Source organism: Balaenoptera acutorostrata, chromosome 8 (assembly GCF_949987535.1).
Source record: "Balaenoptera acutorostrata chromosome 8, mBalAcu1.1, whole genome shotgun sequence".
Classification (NCBI taxonomy): domain Eukaryota; kingdom Metazoa; phylum Chordata; class Mammalia; order Artiodactyla; family Balaenopteridae; genus Balaenoptera; species Balaenoptera acutorostrata.
Genome location: NC_080071.1, coordinates 116095846 through 116121854, shown reverse-complemented (window position 1 = coordinate 116121854; position 26009 = coordinate 116095846). Strand labels below are relative to the sequence as shown.

The 26009-nt window shown below is 36.6% G+C and overlaps 1 protein-coding gene across 4 annotated transcripts in view; it reads left to right on the top strand.

The window, feature by feature from the left end:
* The window catches only part of ZRANB3 (zinc finger RANBP2-type containing 3), a 278621-nt gene that overhangs the window by 190390 nt on the left and 62222 nt on the right, over positions 1 to 26009 (top strand). For all 4 annotated transcript variants that reach the window (XM_057551841.1, XM_057551839.1, XM_057551840.1 and 1 more), the window contains 2 exons: positions 1201 to 1372; positions 2706 to 2822. In XM_057551841.1, coding sequence (XP_057407824.1) covers positions 1201 to 1372; positions 2706 to 2822 — 289 coding nt within the window. The remainder of the gene's footprint in view (positions 1 to 1200; positions 1373 to 2705; positions 2823 to 26009) is intronic.

Sequence of the window (26009 nt, the reverse complement as noted above, 5' to 3'; positions counted from 1 at the left end):
CCAAGTTCCAGGTTTCTCAAAATGACACTGTTTGCATTATATACCACCAAATCCCACTAAAATGAATAGTTATTTAATTTTTAATATTAGTAATTATAATACAACCTAACAGGAATTTTTCCTTTGTTAATTATTCTCTACTAGCTATTTTTAGTATTGGCCCCTGGAAGATGATTGGGAATTTTGTGGATTTGTGTGGGATTGTCACAGTGATTCAGGGATGCTATTAGGCCAGCTGTCCTGAAGCCTAAGTTCAATAGGTCCACTAGATTTAATACCTACCCCAGTGCTTGGTGCTTCCAACTCTTGATCTTCTCAGAGATCTAGAGGATAAGTTCCCTACTGCAAACATTTTAAGTTGTAGCTTACTTTCTTTTGTCAGGTCAGCTACCGCTTGTCTGTCTGACTTACAAACATTTGTTGAAATCACTTATCCTCTGATGTTTTCTCTCCCATCTCTCTTTCATAGTGCATTTGTACCTTTTTTTTTTTCCTTTGCTGTCAGTCCAGCGGTTCAAAGGAAGAAGAGATCACCAAGTGATCTATCTGCTCTCCTTAACAGTTAAATGGGAGATAATATTGCCTCCTAGAATTTGTGGAAATCATTTTAGCTGGTTTTGGTTGTTACGTATACTGGCTGGTGTACTTGCAGTTAGTGCTTATTTAGGGCTAGATCTGCTAAACACACTGCCACGTGTGAGGTCATCCAAAATGCCAGTGGTATTCAGAGTTATCAGTTCATCCCACCCTTTTATTAACTCAGTATAAACACTATGTTTAAACACTAACATTTACTACAGCTGAGAGTAATGTGTAATCTTATTCATTACTATTTCTAAAGCTGAGCGTTTTGAAACTAATTTGCATTCAAAAATAAAAGTAAAGGGACTTCCCTGGCAGTCCAGTGGTTAAGACTTCGCCTTCCAATGCAGAGGGAGTGGGTTCGATCCCTGGTCAGGGAGCTAAGATCCCACATGCCTCGCGGCCAAAAACACCAAAACGTGAAAACAGAAGCAATATTGTAACAAATTCAATAAAGACTTTAAAAATGGTCCACATCAAAAAAAAAAAAATCTTAAAAGAAAAAAAGAAATAAACAGTGTCATGGCTCCTTATCATTAAAAGGAAGAACACACTGGATAAATTGCTTTCTTACTCTAAAGTTCAGCTTTGCTACATGTGTTTTCTTTATATTAACAGATATTTTGGTAAAAGACCTCAGTGGGATTGCAGAGGGGCATCAAATCTTAATGAACTTCATCAGCTATTAAGTGACATAATGATTAGAAGATTAAAGGCTGAAGTTTTAACCCAGCTGCCCCCTAAAATCAGACAGCGTATTCCATTTGATCTTCCATCAGCAGCAGCCAAGGTGAGAACGCGTGTTTGATTGAGAGTCTTATTTGAAATCATTTTAAATTATACTGTGAAAGATAGCACATATTTCATATTTCACAGAAGGAAAAGTCCACTTTCTTAAAATAGGTTTAATTAATAGAGCCATATGAATTGGCTTTGTATCATTTCAAGAAGAGAGCAGGAAGAATTTAAATTTAGTCATCAAATAATGTGAAAAGATTTAGTATCTTAGTCATTAAAAAATATATTTCTGCTAAATAGAGAAAAAAAGCACTTCAATTGCAACATAGTATTAAGAATTCTAAGCGAGATGCAAGAAGGAAGAGGTATGAGGACATATGTATATGTATAACTGATTCACTTTGTTATAAAGCAGAAACTAACACACCATTGTAACGCAATTATACTCCAATAAAGATGTTAAAAAAAAAAAAAAGAATTCTAAGTATATGTAGGGTGTGAAGCCCAATAATTAGCAAGGGAAGTTCTTTTTCTTGCTGTAGGATTTTTTTTTTTTTTAAGTATGAGTAGCTGCCTTCTAGGATAATTTGGATCCAGCCCCCTGTTCTTGAAATCCTAAAACTCTGTGATCGTGTTGTAAGATGTAAAGTTCAACATATTAGAAACCAGAATTGGTAATACAAGATTAGGTAATCCTTGTCTACATTTACTTTTGGGGAGTACAGTGCTTTTATAGTCTCTGAAATTTCTTCAAATCTGGATATAACTTTGTCAACAAAGACTGTTTATTGCCTTGTTTTGTCTTGAAAGCTGAGACTAAGAATTTTGTAAACATTGAGCAATATATTATTGGTAAAATAAAAACGATCTGATTTTCTGTATCCATTATTTTAACAAAAGAAAAATAAGTGTTAATATATGACTATGTTACATTTTATTTAACTAATATTCGCCAAGTCTTTATGCTTATTTAAATAAATTCAATGCTTTTAGTAAAAAATGCTTTGCTACCATATATATTTTTGCTACTGTGAGTTCTTTAAGTTTTTGTTTTTACATAAAAATTTTATTTAAAATTTTTCTTAAATTTTTATTTTTACTTTACTACATGCTCCTCTGTAAGAGAAGGCTGCAGTTGTTTGATATATGATGTTAGCAAAGGGCTTGGTTTCCTCCCACACCTTGTCATTGCTTTCTGTCATTAGCGTAAACATGTGTCTGACCTACCTCCACACTGATTGATGTTTTTTAAATCAGCATACTGACACCTTTGGGAATTTTTCTTCATATATATATATATAAAAATAAGTAGGACATGATTCATTATTGAATTAATTGCTATGTTCTTTATGCTGTATTTCTAAACATTATTTTCTCCTACATAGGAATTGAATTCCAGCTTTGAAGAGTGGGAAAAATTAATGAGAGCTCCAAATTCAGGTGCCACCAAGACTGTCATGGGGTTGATTACTCGCATGTTTAAGCAAACTGCTATTGCCAAGGTACTCATTGCTGGGCCATCATGTGTTTGTCTTGATACAAATTATTTAATGTATTTAATTTTTTTTAATCAAGCAGTTTATTTGCATACTGCAACATGTCTTTGCCATTTAATTTTTAATCTCTATTATGGAAAAATTCAGACATATTCAAAGTAAACAGTAGTATAATGAACACTATTATACCTGTTCATATATCGATCCTTTTCTATATATGGGTATACTTTGATGAGGGAGTATGATATATATTACACTTTCTCATTTAAAGGACTTATATATATTCATCTTTGTTGCCAGCTTTTTCCATGGTGTTCCTACATAATTGCTACAAATAATCTTTTTTTATGTAAGTCAATCATTTTTAATTGGTATTATGTTTTTAGATCCCTGCAGATAGATGTGTTCACATTCTGTTTGTCCAAAAGTGCAAATTAGAGGGTGTTAAGAGTTTTTAAATATCAGTATGACTCTCAAGTAGACGCATCACACATTGTCAGCTGTTTTTACCGACATGGTTGAACTTATACATACTAATGAGTGTCATCTTTCTCCAATTCTGAGATCTTTTATAACATAATTTTTTTAAATTTTATTTTTAATTTATTTTTGGCTGCGTTGGGTCTTCGTTGCTGCGTGCGGGCTTTCTCTAGTTGTGGCGAGCGGGGGCTACTCTTCATTGTGGTGCACAGGCTTCTCATTGCGGTGGCTTCTCTTGTTGCGGAGCATGGCTCTAGGCATAGGGCTTCAGTAGTTGTGGTTTGCGGGCTCTAGAGCACAGGCTCAGTAGTTGTGGCACACGGGCTTAGTTGCTCCGCGGCATGTGGGATCTTCCTGGACCAGGGCTCAAACTCGTGTCCCCTGCATTAGCAGGTGGATTCTTAACCACTGCACCACCAGGGAAGTCCCTATAACATAATTTTTTTTTTCTCTGTAACAATTTTTTAAAGAGAGGTTTATTGAGGTATAATTCACATACAGTGAAATTTCTCTTTTTAAAACATATTGTTTGATGAGGCTTGACAAATACATATAGTCAGTTACCACTGCAATCAAGGTAGAGAATATTTTCATTACCCCAAAAGGTTCCTCATGCACCTTTGTAGTCATTTCCGTCACACCTTCCTCTAGACTTTGGTGGTCACAGATCTGCTTTCTATCACTATAGTTTTGAATTTTCCAGAATGTCACGAAAATAGAATCCTATAGTATGTAGCCTTTTGTCTGGCTTATTTCACTTAGCATAAAGCTTTTGAATATTGATCCATTAGTTTTTTCATTTATATTGCTGACTGATATTCCAGTGTATGGATACATAAATATTTATATATCTATATTAATATAACAATCTTTTTAAATTTACTGCATAATGGCCATTTGGCATAGTCTCAGTTTGGGCTATTGTGAATAAGCCTGTTTTAATCATTCATGTACAAGTCTTTGTATGGATATATTTTCACTTCCCTTGAGTAAATAGCTGGAACTGGGATTGCTGGGTCATATGGAAAGCATATATTTAACTTCATAAAAAGCTGTGAAATTGTTTTTCCAAGTGCTATATCATTTTGCATCCCTACTGGCAATGTATCAGGGTTCCAGCTGTCCTATATCTTTGTCAGTACTTAGTATTGTCAGTCTGTTTAATTTTAGTTATTTTTCTTGGTATGTAGTAGTATCTCATGATTATTTTAACTTGCCTTTTCTTAATGACTAATGATCTTGAGCATATTTTCATGTGCCTTTTAGCCATTCATTTCTTTTTTTTTGAAAAGTGTTCATATCAAGCCCATATTTATATGGGGTTATAAGAGCCCTTGATATATTTTGGAAACAAATTCTCTAACATATATGTCATTTCCAAATAACTCTTCCAAGTCTGTAGATCCCATTTCTGTTTTATTTTTTTATATATATATAAATTTATTTATTTTATCTATTTTTGGCTGTGCTGGGTCTTTGTTGCTGCGCATGGGCTTTCTCTAGTTGCAGACAGTGGGGGGCTACTCTTTGTTGCGGTGCTCTGGCTTCTCATCGAGGTGGCTTATTCAGGGTGGAGGTTCAGTTTGTTTTCTGATTTTTGGGTTTTTTTGTTTGTTTGCATATGGATTTTCAATTGTTCCAGCACTCTTTGTTGGAAAGACAGTTTTTCCCTCATTGAGTTGTTGTGGCACCTTCATAAAAAATCACTTAGTTATGTATGTATAGGTCTGTTTCTGAACTTTCTATTCTGTTTCATTGATCTATACATCTGACCTTACAGAATACTACATTGGCTTGATTACTCTACCTTTATAATAAGTCTTGAAATCACACGGTGTTCACCCCCTACTTTATTCTTATTCAAAATTGTTTTGTCCCTTATAAGTCCTTTGCTTTTCCTTATGAGTTTTTAGAATTAGCTTAAGTATGTACAATTTTGATTGGAATTGTTTTGAATCTATGGATTAATTTGTAAGAATTGACTTCTTTTTTTAAATTGAGATACAGTTGACATACAATGTTATGTTAGTTTCAGGTGTACAACGTAATGATTTCATGCTTGTATATATTGCAAAATGATCACCACAATAAGTTCAGTTAACATCCATCACCATGTATACTCACAAAAATTTTTTTCTTGTGATGAGAACCCTTAAGATCCACTCGTTTAGCAGCTTTCAAACATGCAACGCAGTGTCATTAACTACTGTCGCCATGCTGTATATTATGTCCCATGACCCATTTATTTTATAACTGGAAGTTTGTACCTTTTAACCTCCTTTACCCATTTCACTCACTGCCCCCAACCCCTTGCCTCTGTCAACCACCAATCTGTCCTCTGTATCTGTGAGCTTGGTGGAGTGGGGGTAGGAGTTGTTTGTTTGTTTGTTTGTTTTTTAAGATTTCACATATAAGTGAGATCATAAGGTATTTGAGTTTCTCTGTCTGATTTATTTTGCTTATTAGCATAATACCCTCAACAATACATGTTGTTGCAAATGGCAAGATTTCTTTCTTTATTATGACTCAATTATATTCCATTGTGTGTTTATATATACATACCACATTTTTTTTTGGCTGCGTTGGGTCTGTGTTGCTGCGCGCGGCTTTCTCTAGTTGCGGTGAATGGGGGCTATGCTTCATTGCAGTGCGCGGGCTTCTCATTGCAGTGGCTTCTCTTGTTGCAGAGCACGGGTCTAGGCACATGGGCTTCAGTAGTTATGGCTGGCGGGCTCTAGAGTGCAGGCTCAGTAGATGTGGCGCACGGGCTTAGTTGCTCCGCGGCATGTGGGATCTTCCCGGACCCGAGATTGAACCCGTGTCCCCTGCATTGGCAGGTAGATTCTTAACCACTGCGCCACCAGGGAAGTCCCCTACATACCACATTTTCTTTATCCATTTATACATAAGTGGACACTTACGTTGTCTTGGCTATTGTAAATAATGCTGCAATGAACATGGGGGTGCATATATCTTTTTGAGTTAGTGTTCTCATTTTCTTGGATAAATACCTGAAAGTGGAATTGCTGGATCATATGGTAGTTCCATCTAAATTTTTGAGGAACCTCCACACAATTTTCCATATCAACTGCACCAATTTTCATTTCCACCAATAGTGCACGAGGGATCACTTTCTATACATTCTCATCAGCACTTGTTACTTCCTCTCTTTTTGATAATAGCTGTTCTAACAGGTGTGAGGCGGTATTGAGTATTGACTTCTTAATATTATTCAATCTCCTGATCCATGAAAAGAGTATCTCTCTCTTTTGATTTAGGACTTTAATTTCTCCCAGCAACGTTTTCTAGTTTTCTTGAATACATTTTGTTAGATTTATTTCTAGGTATTTCATGTCTTTTTATGCTCTTGTAAATAGTACTTTTAAATTTAAATTTCTACTTTTTCATTGCTAAATACAGGATTTTTATTGATTTTTGTATATTGATCTTTTATTTTGTAACCTTGCTGCACTCACTTATTAGTTCTTATGGCTTTTTGGTAAATTCTTTGGGATTTTTTACATAGACATCATTTTGTCTGCATGTAAAGGTACTTTTATTTCTTCCCTGTAATCTGTATGCCTTTTATTTATTTTTGTTGCCTATCACATTGAAGGAACAAAAGTACAATTTTGAACAGAAGTGGTAGGGTTGAATAGCCTTCCCTGCTGCCCGTCTTAGAAAGAAAGCATTCAGTCTTTCACCATTGATTATGATGTTATCTTTAAGATTTTTATTGATGCCCTTTCCTACGTTGAGAAAATTTCCTTCTTTTTCTAGTTTGTTGAGAGGAGAGATGAGACATATAAAATGTTTTCCTTTGGCAGAGCAGCAGTAAGAACGTAGCTACCATAAAAGTGGGTAAGAAGAAAACAGCTAAAATGTAACAAAATTATAAAAGCTGAGCATAGGCTGCCATGACAGTCCAAAATAATAGGAGTTCCTGACACAGGGAGTCCATACTCACTCACAAGCTTTATTTCCATTGGCCTCTACCACATGCTGACTAGGAGGTGAGAGAGCACCCCTACCAGTAGCGTACAAGCACAATACCCTGCCTATTTCCTGGACCCTTTTCTCAACTCACACTAATCAAAAGCCTTAAGCCACTGTGAGAGAGGTAAAGTCCCCCTCCCTGAGCCTCCAAAGTCCAGTTCAGGATCAACTGCTTCTGGGGGCTGAATAGAAACAAAAGCCATCTACACCTGGGAGTTGGGCAGGAAACCCTATTGAAATCAGGACCTTTATTAAGACAGAAATCTGTTACTGCTGGAGGAGAGGCAGGAACTTCTGTCCTGCCCAGGACCACCCACATTTATATGACATAGTTTGGTTGTCTTAGGGGAGAGGGACAGAAACACCAGGAAAGCCACACCTCCAAGACTCAGCTGGAGCAAAGGGCCTACCTTATACTGATGTGCTACCTGTAGATCCAAGAAATCTTCCGTCCATTATCATGAACTGAACAATGAGAAACCATCAAGATTAATTGAGTACTGGGGGAGAGAGACATCCCTCTATAGTGCAGGCATGTAGGGACTGCTGAAAGCTTAGAGTGCAGTTGGGACACTTAGAAGAATTCTTGGCACACACTTTCACAAGGTAGAAGCATCCCACTGTTGTGGGCATTTCAAATTTGTGGTGCACTGAAGGTAAAGCAAGAGAACCTAAACAGAACTCAATATTGACTAGATTGTCGCAGTCCCTCACATACTATCACCTTGATAGAAAAAGAAGCATGCCCTTTTTTGGGTGTAAATATAATTTATCTCAGTCTGTCCCGTTCTTCCACACATAATTTCTAGTATTTAATAGAAATTATGAAATAAACAAAAAAACAATTTAAAAAAACGTCATCCATTGTCAAAGATAATGTAATCTATAAAGTCAGATGGAGAAATAACTCAGATTGTAGAACTATTAGACAAGGACTTTAAGAAAGCTATGAATAATATGTTAAAGGAGCTAGTAGAAAAGTTAAACAACATAAATGAAAAAGATGGAAAATTTCAGAAGAAATATAGAAACTGTAAAGACAGTAAAATGAAAATGCTAGAAATAAAAACATAGTATCTGAGAAAAAAATAATTCTTTCAATCAGCTTAGAAGCCAATAGTTGCGATAAAAAGTAATCATAAAAAATGTAAATCATAAAAAAATGTAAACTTTTTTTTTTTTAATCCAAATTTCTTGCAGGGTATCTAGCCCCCATTTCTTTCTTTTTTTAAATACATCTATTTATTTATTTATTTATTTTTGGCTGCATTGGGTCTTTGTTGCTGCATGCAGGCTTTCTCCAGTTGCAGTGAGCGGGGGTTACTCTTTGTTGCGGTGCGCGGACTTCTCATTGTGGTAGCTTCTCTTGTTGCGGAGCACGGGCTCTAGGTGTGCGGGCTTCAGTAGCTGTGGCACGCAGGCTCCAGAGCGCAGGCTCAGTAGTTGTGGCACCTGGGCTTAGTTGCTCCTTGGCATGTGGGATCTTCCCGGACCAGGATATTTATCTTAGAGAAATGAAAACTTGGGTTTACACAAACATCTTTACAAGAGTTTATTTATAATAACCCCAAACTTGGAAACAACCCAAATGTCCTTCAAACAAATTGTAGTACATCCATATAATGGTATACTCCATTAAAAGGAATGAACTATTGGGGCTTCCCTGGTGGCACAGTGGTTAGGATTCCGCCTGCTAATGCAGGGGACACGGGTTCAAGCCCTGGTTCAGGAAGATCCCACATGCTGCAGAACAGCTGGGACCGTGTGCCACAACTACTGAGCCTGCGATCCAGAGCCTGCGCACCTAGAGCCGGTGCTCCAAGATGAGAGAGGCCACCACAATGAGAGGCCTGCGCACGGCAATGAAGAGTAGCCCCTGCTCACCACAACTAAAAAGAAAGCCCACTCACAGCAACGAAGACCCAATGCAGCCAAAAATAAATAAATTAAAAAAAAAAAAAAGAAATGTATTTCCAATAAAATTTTTAAAAAAAAGGAATGAACTACTGATAAATGCAAAAGCATTATACTTAGTGAAAGGAGCCAATATCAAAAGTTTACATACATCATGGCACCGTTTTTATAACATTTTCAAAATAGTAAGATTATAGTGATAGAAAATATCATTATTCCAATGTAATTTTCTGGTGTTGATATTGTACTATAATTATATAAAAAGTGATCATTAGGGGAAGCTAGGTTAAGGGTACATGGGAACTCTGTATTATTTTTGCAGCCTCTCATGTGTCTAAACTTATTTCAAAATAAAAAGTTTTAAGATGTATATATAGTGGACACAATAAAGTAATCTAATGACAGAAAAAATTCAAGTTAATCCAAAAGAAGGAAAGGAAGATAAAGGAACAAAGAACGACTACATGAAATAGAAAGCAACTTACAGAATGGTAGATTTAAATCCAGTTTTGTCAATAATTGTAGTAAGTGTAAATGCTCTTAACCCAGCAATTAAAAGACAGGAATTGTCAGATTGCATAAATTATATGATATCTATAACAAGTTCTCTTTAAGTACAAAGGCTAAAGGTTAAAAATAAATGGATGAAAACAATAATCAAAAGAAAGATGAAGTATATATATTAATATGAAATGATGTAGGCTTCAGAACAAAGAATATTACCAGGATTAGAGAGGAAACTTACATAAAGATAAAGGAGTCAATTCTTTCTGACTCATAATAGTCAGAAATATGTGCATATCTATTAACTAAAACTTTTTTAGAAAACAGAAGAGGAATAAATATCTCTCAAATAATTTTATGAAGCTGGAATTACTCTGATACCAAAACCACACAGACACATCAGAATAGAGCTACAGACCAATATCCTTTATGAATATAAAAATCCTTAACAAAATATTAGCAAATTAAATCCACCAGTATGTTAAAAAGTATTTATACCAGCAATGCAAGGTTTGTATAACATTGGATTAATTAATCACGGTATTTCACCACATTAACAAAGTCAAAATGGAAAACCATTCGATTATCCCAATGAAAACACTTGATAGAATTCCACATCCATTCATGATAAAACATCTCAGCAGACTAGGAGTAGAGAGGAACTTCCTCATCCCAGTAAAAGGCATTTTTGAAAAACTTACAACTAACATCATAGTTAATGCTCAAAGACTGAATGCTATTCCCTAAGATCAGGAACAAAATAAGAAAGTCTGCTCTCACCACTTCAGTTCATCACTGTTTGCTTCAACATTGTTTTCATAACTGTGCAATAGCCTAGAAAAAGGAATACGAGGTTTGCAGATTGAAAACGACAGCGTGATTGTCTACATAGAAAATCAAAGAACACTTCAAGCTACTAGAACTAATGATTGAATTTATCAAGGTCACAGGATTCATGTTCAAGATACAAAAATCATTTGTAGTTCCATATACTAGCAATGAAAAATTGGAAATTGAAATTTGTAAAATACGATTTACAATAGCATCAATAAACATGAGCTAATTTTGGAATAAATTCAGCAAAAAATATATTCAGTGAAAACTATGAAACATTGTTTAGAGAATGTAAAGCAAACTTAAATGACAAGATAGATCGTGTTCATGAATCAGAAGATTTGATATTGTTAAGATGCCTGTTCTTTGTAAATTAATTTATATACTCAATACAATGTTAATCAAAATCCCTGTAGTCTTTTTTATTGAAATTGGCAAACTGAATGTAAAATTTATGAAACAACACAAAGGACTTACTGTAGCCAAAATAATTCTGAATGAAGTTGGGAGACTCACACCACATAATATAAATACTTACTATAAAGTTACAGTGATAAAACTTAGTGATATTGGCATAAGAATAGACATTTAATGAACCAGAAAAGAGAGATCAGAAATAGCCATTCATATTGATTGTCAACTGATCTTAGGAAAGGGGACAAGATAACCCAATAGGGAAATGATAGTCTTTTCAACAAATGGTACTAGGACAATTAGATACCCATAAGAAAAAAAAAAAAAAGAACCTTGATCATTATTTCACACCATACATAAAAATTAACTTGAAGTGAATCATAGACTTAAATATAAAAGGTAATTTATAAAACTTTTAGTAGCATACATATTTTAAAATATCCCATCCTTTGGGTAAAATATCCCATCCTTTAGTAGCATACATATTTTAAAATATCCCATCCTTTGGGTAGGAACATTTTTTTAGATAGGATACAAAAAGCACATAATTTAACGGAAAAACAAATGGGACTCAAAACTTTAAAATTTATGGTGTTTAAAATTATTGTGTATGAAAGACACTGCTGTGAAAATGCTAATGCAAAATATAGATTGGAAGAAAATATTTGCAATACATTCCCCCTGTTCCATTTTCCCTTATCATAATTTTTGGTTTTATCAGTGTTCATTGTTTACAGTATAATGACTGTTAAACATTTCACAGTTGAGCTATAATTACATTTCTTTGACAACTATTGTTTTTCTTAGAGTTAATAACTATCTTGTTTTTTGTTTGTTTGCTTGCTCACTTAGCTTTCTTTGTACTTAGTACTGAGTATAGAATGCTGCTTAAAGGAAAAGAATATATATGAGAACCTTTTAGATAATTTCCTGCGTGTGTAAGAAACCCTAGTTGGAAGTCAGAAGTGTTGATAGTCAATAGGAAGTTGCACCTAATTCCTAGGATCCTTGCAGAAAAAGAAAGGAGATGAAAAGTCAGTTGTCCCAGATTGGAATATATTCCCAAAGATTATTGGTAGCAGAAGGCTACCCTGACTTCCTACATTATAGATGTAGGTAACTTTGAAGGGAGGTATCTGGTTATTACATTTAATATTATTTCCATGTGAAAATGTGTTTCAGAGTTCTCCCAAACCTATTTGTAAATGAACTTCTGAAATACCACAGATTATAAATTGGTTACTATGTTGTGTGCATACTAACAGTTGAAGCTTCCTTTCTTTGGCTAAATGTTTTCCTAATTCAACAGATATTTATTGAGTGCTGACTATGTGGCAAGGATTATGCTTGGTGCTAGAGAGGCATGGTGAACAAGACATAGTGTGGATTACCTCTACACTATGGAACTATGTAGGAGGAACTATGTAGTTCCTACCTCTCAAGGAACTTGGAGTCTGTTGGGGAAGACAGTAAAAGTAAATGTTCAACTACAATAGAGCATATTTAGGGCTTAAAAAACAGAATATTGTGGAAGGGCATGGGAGAAGATACTTGGCCAAGTCTTGGGGATTCAGGAAAAATGTTACAAGGAATGAACAAGCTAAGATTTAGCAAACCAAAGTGGAGGGGAGTGAAATGGGAATGGGATGGAGCTGATGGAATGTATTTCAGCACATGAATCATATGTGCAAACTCACAAAGATTAACCAGGAATGATATATTTAGGGAACCAAAAGTAAGTCATCATGGCAAAAGCCTAGTATGTCAGAGAGGAATTCTGACAGAGACTAGGTTGGAGACCACAGAGAGCAGTACCACACCATGAAGGTCACAGTTCACAGTGTGTAATTTATCCTAAGGGTTCTGAGCAATCAGATATTGTGGAGTAGAGTAAAATGATCAGATTTGCGCTTTAGAAAAAGAAGTGTAGCTACAGGCATGCCTCATTTTGTTGAGCCTCACTTTATTGCACTTTGCAGATCGCATATTTTTTACAAACTGAGGGTTTGTGGCAGCCCTGCATCCAGCAAGTCTTACTGGCATTATTTTTCCAACAGCATTCGCTAACTTGTGTCCCTGGGTCACATTTTGGCAATTCTCGCAATATTTCAAACTTTGTCATCATTATTATATTTGTTATGGTGATCTGTGATCAGTCATCTTTGATGTTGATATTATAATTGTTTTGGGGTGCCTTGAACAGTGCCCATAGAAGACGGTGAAGTTAACCAATAAATGTGTCTGTTCTGACTGCTCGCCAACCAGCCATTCTCCCATCTCTCTCCTTCTCCTTGGGCCTCACTATTTGCTGAGACACAGCAATATTGAAATTAGGTCAGTTAATAACCATACAATGGCCTCTAAGTGTTCAAGTGAAAGAAGAGTTGCATGTCTCTCACTTTAAATTAAAAGATAAGAATGATTAAGCTTAGTGAAGAAGGCATGTTGAAAACTGAGATAGGCTGAAAGCTAGGCCTCTTGCACCAAACAGTTAGCCAGGTTGTGACTGAAAAGGAAAAGTTCTTGAAGGAACTTAAAAGTGTTACCCCAGGGACTTCCCTGGTGGTCCAGTGGTTAAGACTCCTCGCTCCTAATGCAGGTGGCCTGGATTCCATCCCTGGTCAGGAAACTACGTCCTGCATGCCACAACTAAATATCCTGCGTGCTGCAATGAAGATCCTGCGTGCCGCAACTAAGACCCAGTGTAGCCAAATAAATAAATAAATGCACATATATATATATATATATAATAGACATTAATTATTATATATTATATATTATTATGTGTGTATATACATACATAAATATATATTAATTTTATATATATATATATATATATATATATATAACTCCAGTGAACACACAAATGATAAGAAAGGAAAACTGTCTTACCAGTGATATGGAGAAAGTTTTAGTGGTCTGGATAGGAAATCAAACCAGCCACAACATTCCCTCAAGCCAAAGCCTAATCTAGAGCAAGGCCCTAACTCTCATCAATTCTTTGAAGGCTGAGAGAGGTGAGGAAGCTACAGAAGAATACAGTAAGTCCCCTACATACGAACCTTCAAGTTGCAAACTTTCAAAGATGCGATCATGTGTTCGTGTGTCCAATCACGTAAGTTAGTTCACAGTCTGGCATACATTATCACGTGCATGCATCCTCTACAGGTGGTTGTGCTTTTCTGTACTTTACTGTACAGTCCTCTATAGAGTACAGCAGTACAGTATCTTTATTTCCAGCCCAGGATGTCCGGAAGCAAGCGTAAAAGCAGCAGTATATAGCCAGTTGTGTTAGTTGGGTACCTAGGCTAACTTTGCTGGACTTACAGACATGCTCTCAGAATGGAACTTGTTCATATGTAGGGGACTTATGTAGTTTGAAGGTAGCAGAGGTTGGTTCATGAGGTTTAAGGAAAGAAGTCATCTCTGTAACACAAAAGTACAAGGTGAAGCAGTAAGTGCTGATGTAGAAGCTGTAGCAAGTTATCCAGAAGCTCTAGCTAAGATAATTAATGAAGGTGGCTACCTTAAACAACAGATTTTCAATGTAGATGAAAGCCTTCTACTGGAAAAAGATGCCATCTAGGACTTCTGTAGCTAGAGAGGAGAAGTCAGTGTCTGGGTTCAGAGCTTCAAAAGACAGGCTGATTCTCCTGATAGGAGCTAGTGCAGTTGGTGACTCTAAGTTGAAGCAAGTGCTCATTTACCATTCTGAAAATCCTAGGGCCCTTAAGAATTTTGCTAAATCTACTTTGCCTGTGCTTTATAGATGGAACGAGAAAACCTGGTTGACAGCACATCTGTTTACAACATGGTTTACTGAATTTTTTAAGCCCACTGTTGAGAACTGTGCTCAGAAAAGATTTCTTTCAAAATACTACTGCTCATTGACAATGTACCTGGTCTGATGGAGACGTAAATTGAGATTCATGTTGTTTTCATGCCTGCTAACACGATATCTATTCTGTAGCCCCATGGATCATGGAACAATTTCAAATTTCAACACTTATTCTTTAAGAAATATATTTCATAAGTCTGTAGCTGCCATAAATAGTGATTCCTAATTTAGATCTGGGCAAAGTAAATTGAAAACCTTCTGGAAAGGATTCACCATTCTAGATGCCATTAAGAACATTTGTGATTCATGGGAAGAGGTCAAAATATCAACATTAACAGGAGTTCGAAGGAAGTTGGAGTCCAACCCTCCTGGATGACTTTGAGGGGTTCAGGACTTCAGTGGAGAAAGTAACTGCAGATGCGGTGGAAAATAGCAAGAGAACTAGAATTAAAAGTGGAGCCTCAAGATGTGACTGAATTGCTGCAATCTCATGGTAAAACTTTAGTGGAAAAGGGTTGCTTCCATGGATGAGCAAAGAAAGTGGTTTCTTGAGATGGAATCTATTCCTGGTGAAGTTTGTTGAAATGACAAAGGATTTAGAATATGACATAAATTTAGTTGATAAAGTAACGGCAGAGTTTGAGAGGATTGATTCCAGTTTTGAAAGAACTTCTACTGTGGTAGAATGCTATCAAACAGCATTGCATGCTACAAGGAAATTGTCTGTGAAAGGAAGAGTCGATTAATGCAGCAAACTTCAGTGTTATTTTAAGGTACTGCTACAGCCACCCCAACCTTCAGCAACCATCACCCTGATCAGTCAGCAGCCATCAACATCTACGCAAGATGCTCCACCAGCAAAACGATTATGACACGCTGAAGGCCCCGATGGTTAGCATCTTTTAGCAATAAAGTATTTTTAAATTAAGGTATGTACATCATTCTTTTAGACATAATGCTATTGCACACTTCATAGACTGCAGCATAGTTTAAACATAACTTTCAAATGCACTGGGAAACCAAAAAATTCATGTGACTCACTTTCTTGTAATATTTGCTTTATTTCTGTGGTCTGGAACTGAATCTGCAGTATCTCCAAGGTATGCCTGTGTGTGGAGAATGCATTGGGAGGAATAAGCCTGTAGGCAGGGAATCCAGTTGGGATGCCGCACTGGTCATCTAGGTGATCTGAACCAAGGGTAGTGGCTGTACCACATCTTAACTGGAAAGAAAGAATAATTCAAAATATATTAAGACATTGATGTTCGACTGAATATGGAGGAGAGGGTAAAAGTAGAATCTAGATTTTTTTGCTTGGCCAACTGGGTTGATGTTTCTGCCATTCACGGAGACTGGGAAAAACAGGAGATACCTTTTGTGCGTAGTTCCCCATTCAGTATGATCTGTGCCAAATTCAGCAAGGCTCGAGCTATGTGGTAATAGAAGATTTGTTTTGTACTCTGCAGCATCATATCGGAAATGCTTTTCTTTTTATTGAATCACTTGAACAATTAAGTCGAGAAATTTAAGGATAATTAGAACTACCTAATGATAGTTTATATAAATTTGAAAATCTTGATGAAAGTAAGAAGGAACATTTAAAGAAAATAATGAGTTTTCAAGTAAATGCATTTGTGTGAGTATACTTATAGGATGTGCTATTTTATTTTATTTTATTATTTTATTTATTTATTTGGCTGCGCCACGAGACTTGTGGGATCTTAGTTGCCTGAGCAGGGATCAAACCCGGGCCCTCAGCAGTGAAAGCAGGGAGTCCTAACCACTGGACAGCCAGGGAATTCCCCAGGATATGCAATTTTAGAGGCATATACTTAATTACTACCTAAAGTAAAACAAACTCTTCATGATTTGTGATATTTAATTTTTTTAAGGCTATAACTTCATAATAAATAACATGTAAAGTGTAAAATCTTGTTCTTGTCAGATCTTCTGAGGAAGCAAGTACTTCCCACATCCATCTATATCACTGTTTTAACGCTGTCCATTCATTGTGGTTAGGACGCAGTGGGCTAGAAAGGACCTCTGTGGGTCATCCAGCCTCTTACTTTGCTCCAGGCAGAGTTATGCATAAAGTCTTCCAGACAAATGGGTCTCCATCTATCCTAGTTTTATAGATCTCCAGGATAGGTTTCTTTGTCTGCTCTCATCTTTTCTCTTTTTCTTATATCCTGCGATGTCTTAGGCAGATGGGAATACAGTACCAGTGTTTCAAATTAGGTCATGTCAGCAAATTAGGTCATATTCATATGATAATTTTTCATATATACAGTGTGATACTATATAATGGTGTTGACATGTCATCCATGTGCTGTATAAACATTTATGCTGTTCTGCCTTTTGAGATTAAGTACTTGTACTTCTCTGGGGGATAGAGGCTGTATAAGTTTTAAGTATGTTTGTTTTTACATTATTGAGATCTCTTTTTCAGATATTTCTTAATAAGAAATTTAATAATGATAATGATAAGCAGTAAATGGTAATGATAAACACTAAACAAAGGAAAAGACCATATAATAATAAATGTTACTAGTACAAAGTCAATTACTGAAGGATCTCAGATAATTATAATTACTTTTCTTCCTCTATAACATTACTTTTATTTCTCTGTAATATTTGTTGAGAATATAGTCGATGAAAATGAACAGATTCTTTTTTTTTAATTGAAGTATAGTTGATTGACAATGTTTTAGTTTCTGCTGTACAGCACAATGATTCAGTTATATATGTATACATTCTTTTTTATATTCTTTTCCATTATGGTTTGTCACAGAATATTGAATATAGTTTCCTTTGCTACACAGTAGGAACTTGTTGTTTATCCATTCTATATATAATAGTTTACATCTGCTAGTCCGAAACTCCCAATCCATCCTTCCCCCATCCCCTCCCTTCCCCTTGGCAACCACAAGTCTTGAACAGATTCTTTAGATTTAGGATCAGCCTAATACTCTCCTAGAAAAAAACGGATGTAAGTTGTATGCGAACTCTTGGTTATTTTCTGGTACTTTGTAACAATGTCTCATTTTTAGAGAAAACCATTTTAAGAGAAATGCCAGTTATTTTTCTGTGATAATGATTAAGTCAACTCATAATTTTAAATTTCCTGTCACTGTGGGGATGGCAGCATTTCTTAGTGCCTTAAAAACTTTGCACAGGCAAATTGCTTTAAATACAAAGCACATTTTCTGTTTGCTGTGTTGCCTCAGCCGCTTAAACAGGTAGAATCCTACTTATAATATGCAGTGAGGTATAATGAGGTCACTGCAATGTTCCCTGCCGCACAGGGACTGGGATATCGTGAGACTAGGGTGCCTCTTCCTGAGCCAGTTCTTTTGTTTAGGAAAGGGTGTCTGGCTCTGAACCGGGCACTGTAGGCCCCTGTTTATTAGTAAGGAGATGGTCAGTAATAATAAAGGGCAAATAAAACAATGATATTATCATTTTAGAGCAGGAAGGAGATGGTATGTTAGCTACGTGGCTATGTGGAATGGAGGAAGGCTTTAGTAAGGATGCGGAAATATCCAGTTGAGAAGGAAGAGTGGTTTAGGTTTTTGAGATGGCAGGAATGGTTAAGTTTGGATCACAGGTGGAGGGATTTGCCTTAGAGAAGAGAAGAAATACCTCTCTTGTACAAAAGGAAAGGAAGTGATGATGAGTAAAAGTAAGGAAAGGTAACAGAATTCTCAAATGATGAGTTCTATTTTCTCTGGGCAGTGGGAAGTTTGAGAGCTAAGAGGCATAGGTTCTGATTTTGAAGGAAGTGGCAAAGGTTGAAATTGGTTTTGCAGTTTACTGGAGGAATATAGTAATAATAAGAGCTAACACTTTTACAGTGTTACCACGTGCCAACTGTTCCAAGCATATTTTATGTACTAACTCATTTAATTCTTACCACTCTAAGGGTAGTAAGTACTTTTTATCCCCTTTTATACGTTGGGGAAACAAGGCACAGAGTTTAAGTGACTTGCTCAGTGACTCTTAGATTGTAAATGACGGAGGCAGGATTTGAACATAGACAGTTTGGCTACAGAGTACGTGCACTTACCCATCATTCCGCTAGGATAGCAGAATATTTAATATTTGTTGGTGACCATGGGTTTATGGTGACTCCTGTTTCCCTATTAGTGATTTTTTAGCATCCCTGAACAGGCATGGAGAAAGAAGATATAGAATTTAGAAGTCTATACATTCTGTATGTTATCATTTTAAACACCCAAAGAAGATTTATTCATGCTTAACTTTAGTTGTACAAAGTTGATAACCTTATTGACATGATCAATGGATGGAGTTTAGAAAGAAATTGAGAATGTTTTTCAAAATTGATTCAGTTTTTAAAGAATTAGATTAGCTCTTTTGATCGATGACTTTTATGATCAAATTCACATGAAATCAACCTTTATGAAGAAAGTTAAGTTCCTAATACTATTGCCTTTACTTTCTAACTTCATCTAAATTTGGTTAACCCAATGTAGTAGCTTATTCATGGGAATGTTGTCTCTCATCCATCCTTGCCAGATAGATAGCTAGCTTAGGTAGAATGATTAGATAGAACGATTGCTTCATTATATCTTGTTCCAAAAAGTTTTATGGAAAGGTTTAGGATCTCAGGTTCTTTTGTAAAATTGTGTTGGTTGAGGTATTAAATTGGGGTTGCTCTCTTCTTACATACAGTATTGTAGCTCTTCTGTTTCTCAGTGTAAAATGGGCTGCTTGCAAAACTTGGCCAGTGTCAAAAGATTAGATGTATTAGAAGTGTTAGATTTCTATTTACAGATGGATTCATAAGCATGCCTAGAGATAAGAAAATCACGCTTCTAATAGTTCACCCAAACTCTCTTTGGAAGTTTTCTATGGGGAAATTTTGGCATGGGGCTCTGTAAAAATGTCCAGAACACTGATAGAGTATGGAATGACCATTTTCCCCTGAAGGCTGTCTTCTACCAGATTTGAAAATATTTTTTCAGGTTGATGGAATGGTTTCTAAATTAAGAACCATTGGCAGGGGGAAAGGGATAGCAGAAGACAAATTGCTAGCCTTTCTTTGTGATGGTCTGCAGGGCAAGTAGGGAGGTGAATAAGCAGTGCATGTTCTCTTTTACTTGTTACTTTCCTTTCCTCATTTAAGATCATTTTAAAGGATAAAAGGTAAGTTTTCACAAATAAATTAGTAAGAAACACTATAAGGTGAAATAGATAAGTGAATAAAAACAAAAGAGGTGGGAATTCCTTGTGGCGCAGTGGTTAGGAATCCACCTGCCAATGCAGGGGACACAGGTTCGATCCCTGGTCTGGGAAGATCCCACATGCTGCAGAGCAACTAAGCCTGTGTGCCACAACTACTGAGCCTGAGCTCTAGAGCCCATGAGCCACAACTACTGAGCCCGCGTGCCACAACTACTGAAGCCCACGTACCTAGAGCCCGTGCTCCACAACAAGAGAAGCCACCACAATAAGAAGCACACGCACCGCAACGAAGAGTAACCCCCGCTTGCCGCAGCTAGAGAAAGCCCGCGTGCAGCAACAAAGACCCAATGCAGCCAAAAATAAATAAAATAAAATAAATAAATTATAAAATAAAAGAGGCAGAGAGGATATCAACTGATGAATGGACAAATAAAATGTGGTATGTCCACACAATGGAATGTTATTTGGCAATAAAAAAAAGAAATTAAACACTGGAAAATGCTACAACGTGGATTAAAACATTATGCTAATAAAGAAGCCAGTCACACAAGACCACATATTATGTGATTCCACTTATATTAAATGTCAAAATAGTCCAGTCGGGCTTCCCTGGTGGCGCAGTGGTTGAGAGTCCGCCTGCCAGTGCAGGGGACATGGGTTCGAGCCCTGGTCCGGGAAGATCCCACATGCCGTGGAGCAGCTAAGCCCATGCGCCACAACTGCTGAGCCTGTGCTCTAGAGCCTGCAAGCCACAACTGCTGAGCCCATGTTCCACAACTACTGAAACCCGCACACCTAGAGCCCGTGCTCCGCAACAGGAGAAGCCACCACAATGAGAAGCCCGCGCACCGCAACGAAGAGTAGCCCCCGCTCGCCACAACTAGAGAAAAGCCCGCGGGCAGCAACAAAGACCCAATGCAGCCAAAAATAAATAAATAAATTCATTTAAAAAAAAAATAGTCCAGTCCATAGAGACAGAAAATAGATTAGTGTTTGCCTAGAGCTAGGGGTGATCCAGGGACCTGCAGTGGGGGTGGGGTGATTGCTAAGAGATGAAAGATTTTGTTCAGGGTAATGAAAACATTCTGAAATTGTGGTGAAGGATGTACAACTCTGAATATACTAAAGGCTATTCACTGCTTTCATCAACAGCCTCCATAGTAGCCTCAGAGTGACCGCTGCAATTCCTGGTATCAAGTGCAGGCCATAATGTCCAAAGCAAGGAAGAGCTTTCCATAATGTCCCTTTTGTCAGTTAGGATTTTTTTGAAGCCTCCAGCAAACTTCCCATGTTTCTTATTAGTCAGAATCACTTGCAGGGGGAATGAAAGTGCTAGGCTGGCTTAGACCTATCACAATTCACCTCTTGTTGACTAATAAGGGCTTAAAGAGTTGTCCTTAAAGTATGTGCCCACCAGATATCTAAACAGAACTGCCGTTTAGTCTGGGGCCTAAGGACTTCAAAACTTAAGGAGAAGCTTCTTTTCTGATCCTTGTTAAAACAGAAAGGAAGACTTGGAGTCAACTCTATTGCAGTTGAGGAGAGGGATCACTCATCGCTGAACACAACAGGGAGAGGTGGGGATTTATAGCCACAAGCAGGATGAAGAGGTTGGTGGATGGAAAATTACTAAGAGGAGACATCAAGGGTAGGGGGATTCTTGCTAAACTGGTTGCTCCTGTCAGCAACATATGCTTGTCTGGAAGATTAAACTATGCATGTCTAAGTACGCAGGATGGTACAGTGAAACTATGAATGGCTCATTAAATCAGTTATGGTTTCTTTGGTCACTCACTCCTCTCCTACTTGGATAACTGGTGATTCTAGAGCTCCTTGCAACGGGGTTTTATGCACTTGTCAGATTGAAACCAAGGCCAAAATAGGTTTCTTGGCTAAAAGAAGGCGAAGGAATTAGCTATCAAAAGTGGGGATGAGGAACTTGATCAGATACCAAGAGTCGATCAGGTGTCAAGGGTGGGAGCATTCTTGATAAACTGACTTAACAGGATTCTTGCGAAGACTGGGCCTGGCAAGGGCAAGGCAGACTTAGAAGGCCAAAGTTGAGGCCTCGTCAAAAACAGGGCTCAGAGAAGCGTAACTGAAGTTCGGTCAAGGAGAAAATCTTTGTCATAGCTCCAGTTTGGTGTTGTTTTTTTCCTTCACTCTTTCTCCCTCTTATTTTATGATTAAAGGCTGACAACTTAAAGTACCTTTCATCAGGTCTTTAATGCAATGTAGGTTTTTCTTTAACTACTTTTACTTCAAAATATGATGTACACCTATTCACTGGAAAAAAAATTTAGAAATAAATTGTACAACATATTCTGTTTATTTCTGCATTTCTTTAAATGAGATGTAGTGTGTAGTCTTCATTAATTATTTAAATTAGAACTTTGACTCACAGACACAGTACTAACAGACCAATTTCAGTAAAATAAGATGGAATTGTGAACATGGCAACTTCTACAAAACCTGAACCAGTATAATCAAAATGCTGACCATTAACAGAACCTGCCATTCCTATATAATATGCACTTAAGATACTTTAAAAGCAAATTTCTGCTCAGATAACTTAAAATATGACAATGCAGTGACTGTTTTATTTAGAATAGAATCAGAACAGGGGAAATGCATGTACAGTTAATTTTAAAATGCAAACCTGTGCAGTCCCCAACCTAAGAACCTAAGAGAATTCCGAAGTTCCTTTTTTACGTAGATGTTTTGGCTCTCCAGACACATTCTCTCCTAGGAAGCAATGTCACAATGATAAGGTTAAGTTAACAGGTTAGTCCCGAGAGACTGTTTAGGCCATTGAACTTTATATTAATAGTAACCATAAGCCTTTCTGAACCTGTGATAGGAAGGAATAGGGAGCGGGGGCTTGAGCTTTGGCATGAGCAGTTTCTGGTTGTACTGAGGAGGGGTTGATGTTAGTGGAGGAGACTGACAGAAACAGCTTGCTTGTGAAGGGGTGGGGAATGCATCTGAGACTAGGGGTACAGTGATTATATAGTTTGTAGGTCTGCAGTGGCTGGTAAATGAATGTACCTTAAAAATACTCCAACTTGATACGTACTTTCTGAAAGGCTTATCACAGTAAATATAGCTCTTTAGGCAAACATGCAGTTTATTAAAGTGGTTCAGTTACCATGGCAACATATCTGGAATTTATAGCTCCTTATTTTGAGAGGGCTTCATTTCCACTTTCTGAGGCACTGAAGTCCAAGGCTAAAGTTCTTAACAACCTCCAGTCTCATTGTGTGAATCTTTATTGTTTAGAAAACTTAGACATACAAAATTTAGCTTGCAGAATCAATCCTGTGACTTCATAGTCATATGCATGAATTTTAAATCGGTATTTTTCAATTTTAAAATACCCTCGTTTTAAAATTTTTATAATTATTATCAAAGCTACATATGATCATAATTTAACGAGAAGAAATAGACATTTCAAAAAGTAATGGTCCCCTAAACTTATTCCCCAGAGGCAACCACTTTCTTTTCTTTTAGCTGATTTTTTGGGGATTTACTTCAAATCCCTCAGCAATGTGTTTATCTTGCTTCTTGGTGTGTATTACTGCTTGCTTTGTAATTTTAGCTGTCATCTATTGGCTTCCCAATATAGAAGATAAAATTTTAGCTCTTTCACCCTTCAGCCCCACCCTCACACCCAGACCTTTCCCCTATTCCCATTCTTCTAACAAAGTGATAGGTAGGGAGGTAGATAGATTGATAGATTGATAGATCAATCTATCAATAGAAAGAGATGAAGAGATACAGTTTTACTAATTTTATAGAAATGTATACTAATTTTGGCTTGATCACTATTCACCATGTATATTATTAGAACCATGTTTATAATATTTACAGATGAACCATGTAATATACTATTGATATACTATGGATATTTTCTTTTTTCTTTCACAACTCATTTTCACTAATTCATCCTCAAACTTTACCTTAGTCGTTCAGTCTTCTCTCAGTACCTTTAAACATTAGAATTGCATTAATTTTATCTTCTTAAAAAAATTTTCCCTGCAGCATTTGATCAGCTGCGGTCTGGACCATTGCTCTTTGGATCTGTTGCAGAGCTCCTCTCATCCAGGAGTTTTTCTTTATTTCTCCTGTGTGCTGAATTACCTCTTTTTTTATATATATATTACTTTCTTTATTTGTTTACTCCGTTGTTTGGCTGGACCACATTCTCTAGTAGCCTCCCAAGAAAGCGTATATTGGAGGTAAATTGTTTGAAACCCCTGCGTTTTTGAAAATGCCTTTGTTCTACTTTTATTTCTGATTTTTAATTTGGCTGGACATAAATTGTTAGTTAGAAATCACTTTCTCTCAAAATTTTAAGTATTGATGTTGAGATACCCAATGCAATTCAAATTTTTTATTTTGTTTTGTTCGTGAAATCTATTCTTCCCCTCTCTGGAAGCTTATAGAATTGTTTGTTTGTTCCCAGTGTTCTAAAATTTCATGATGATGGGCCTCGCTCTGGGTCCATTTTCATCCATTGTGAAGGATCTTCAGTGGGCATTTTACAGTTTCCATTTTGGAAACTTACAGATTTAAGTTCTATAAAATATTCTTAATTCTTTTTATTATTTCCTTTTTTTCTGTATTGTTTTCTAGAACTTTTATTTTTCATATATTGCCCTCATGGCCTGGTCCTATAATTTTCATATATTTTATATTTTCTCTATTATTTTCCATCTACTTCCTGAAAGATTTTCTTAGCTTAGTAACCAGTGCATTTTTAATTTCTGCTACTATATTTTTACTCTTCAAGAGTACTCCCCCCACCCCCCCCCCCAACTCTTCCCTTTTTTGAAGTATCCTGTTCTTGTTTTATAAATGTGATCTCTTCTAGTTTTTTTCCTCTCTCTGCATAGTTTATCTGTTCATATAGGTTGCTTTCCATAAATGTCTGGTGATCCTTGGTTGTTTGCTTATATTTACAAGTAAGACATTAAATGCTGACTAGAAGCTCTTCGTGGATATGTCTTGTAAACTATGGCCTTCAATAAAAAGTGATCTGATTGGGATGTCTTGTTGAGGAACCCCAATATCAGTATCTTTAGTCTTTTGTCTTTGGTCAGATATTCTAGAAAAGGAACATTTTATATGATTCTGCTCCCCTGCCTAGAGGACATAAGCCTGTTTGTCTGTTTTGGAACCCTTGGGGATAAGAAGGGGGAGGGGGAGGGATAGATCTCAGCCTTTATTATGTAACTTTCATTTAATTCCCATGATTTTTGCAGGATGACCTACCATCAATGTAGGATTCCTCCATCTAGATACCCTCTATTTTGCCCTTTCCAGAAAATAAATCTATAGTTTTCTGCCAGGATGGATTGGGAAGTCATCTATTATGTGGACTATGTAGAGAAAGGATATGGTTCAGTGTTGTGCATATTCAACTACTTAAACATTCTTTCAGACAATCCTCCTGTTTTAGCCACACCCCCATCCTCACTTCCAGAGGTGACATTTCCTGATCACTTTCAGATCACTCCATTTTAAATCAGGTACTTCTCAACACTCCATACTGGCAGCTTAGGAACTGTCAGGTTGGCTAATCAGTTACCAGGCATCTGTCTACTTTTTAGCTTCCAAAGTTTTGTTGCTATTGATCTGTCTCCAATTTTCTTTTTCTCTATACATTTTTCTATCATTTAAATATAGCACTGAGAAGGAGTGGAGGTTAAATATATTCAGCCTGCTATCTTTTCCCAAAATGTCTAACTAGTTTTTCACAGTTAAGAGACACTGTATTCATGTTTTAAATTTAATTCATGCTATCCACTTTAAATTTAACTCCTATTTAATTCATCTCATATTGATTTCTTACTCTTAATTGGTAACCTGGCCTCAAGTTAACTAAGAAAACCCTATTCAGTATGAACTTGTTTGATTTTCTCCCTTCTACTTCACAATTTTTTTGTATCCCTCCCTGTTCTCTCAGACCTCCCTCTTGTGCTCTTAATCGCATTACTCCAGCCTCT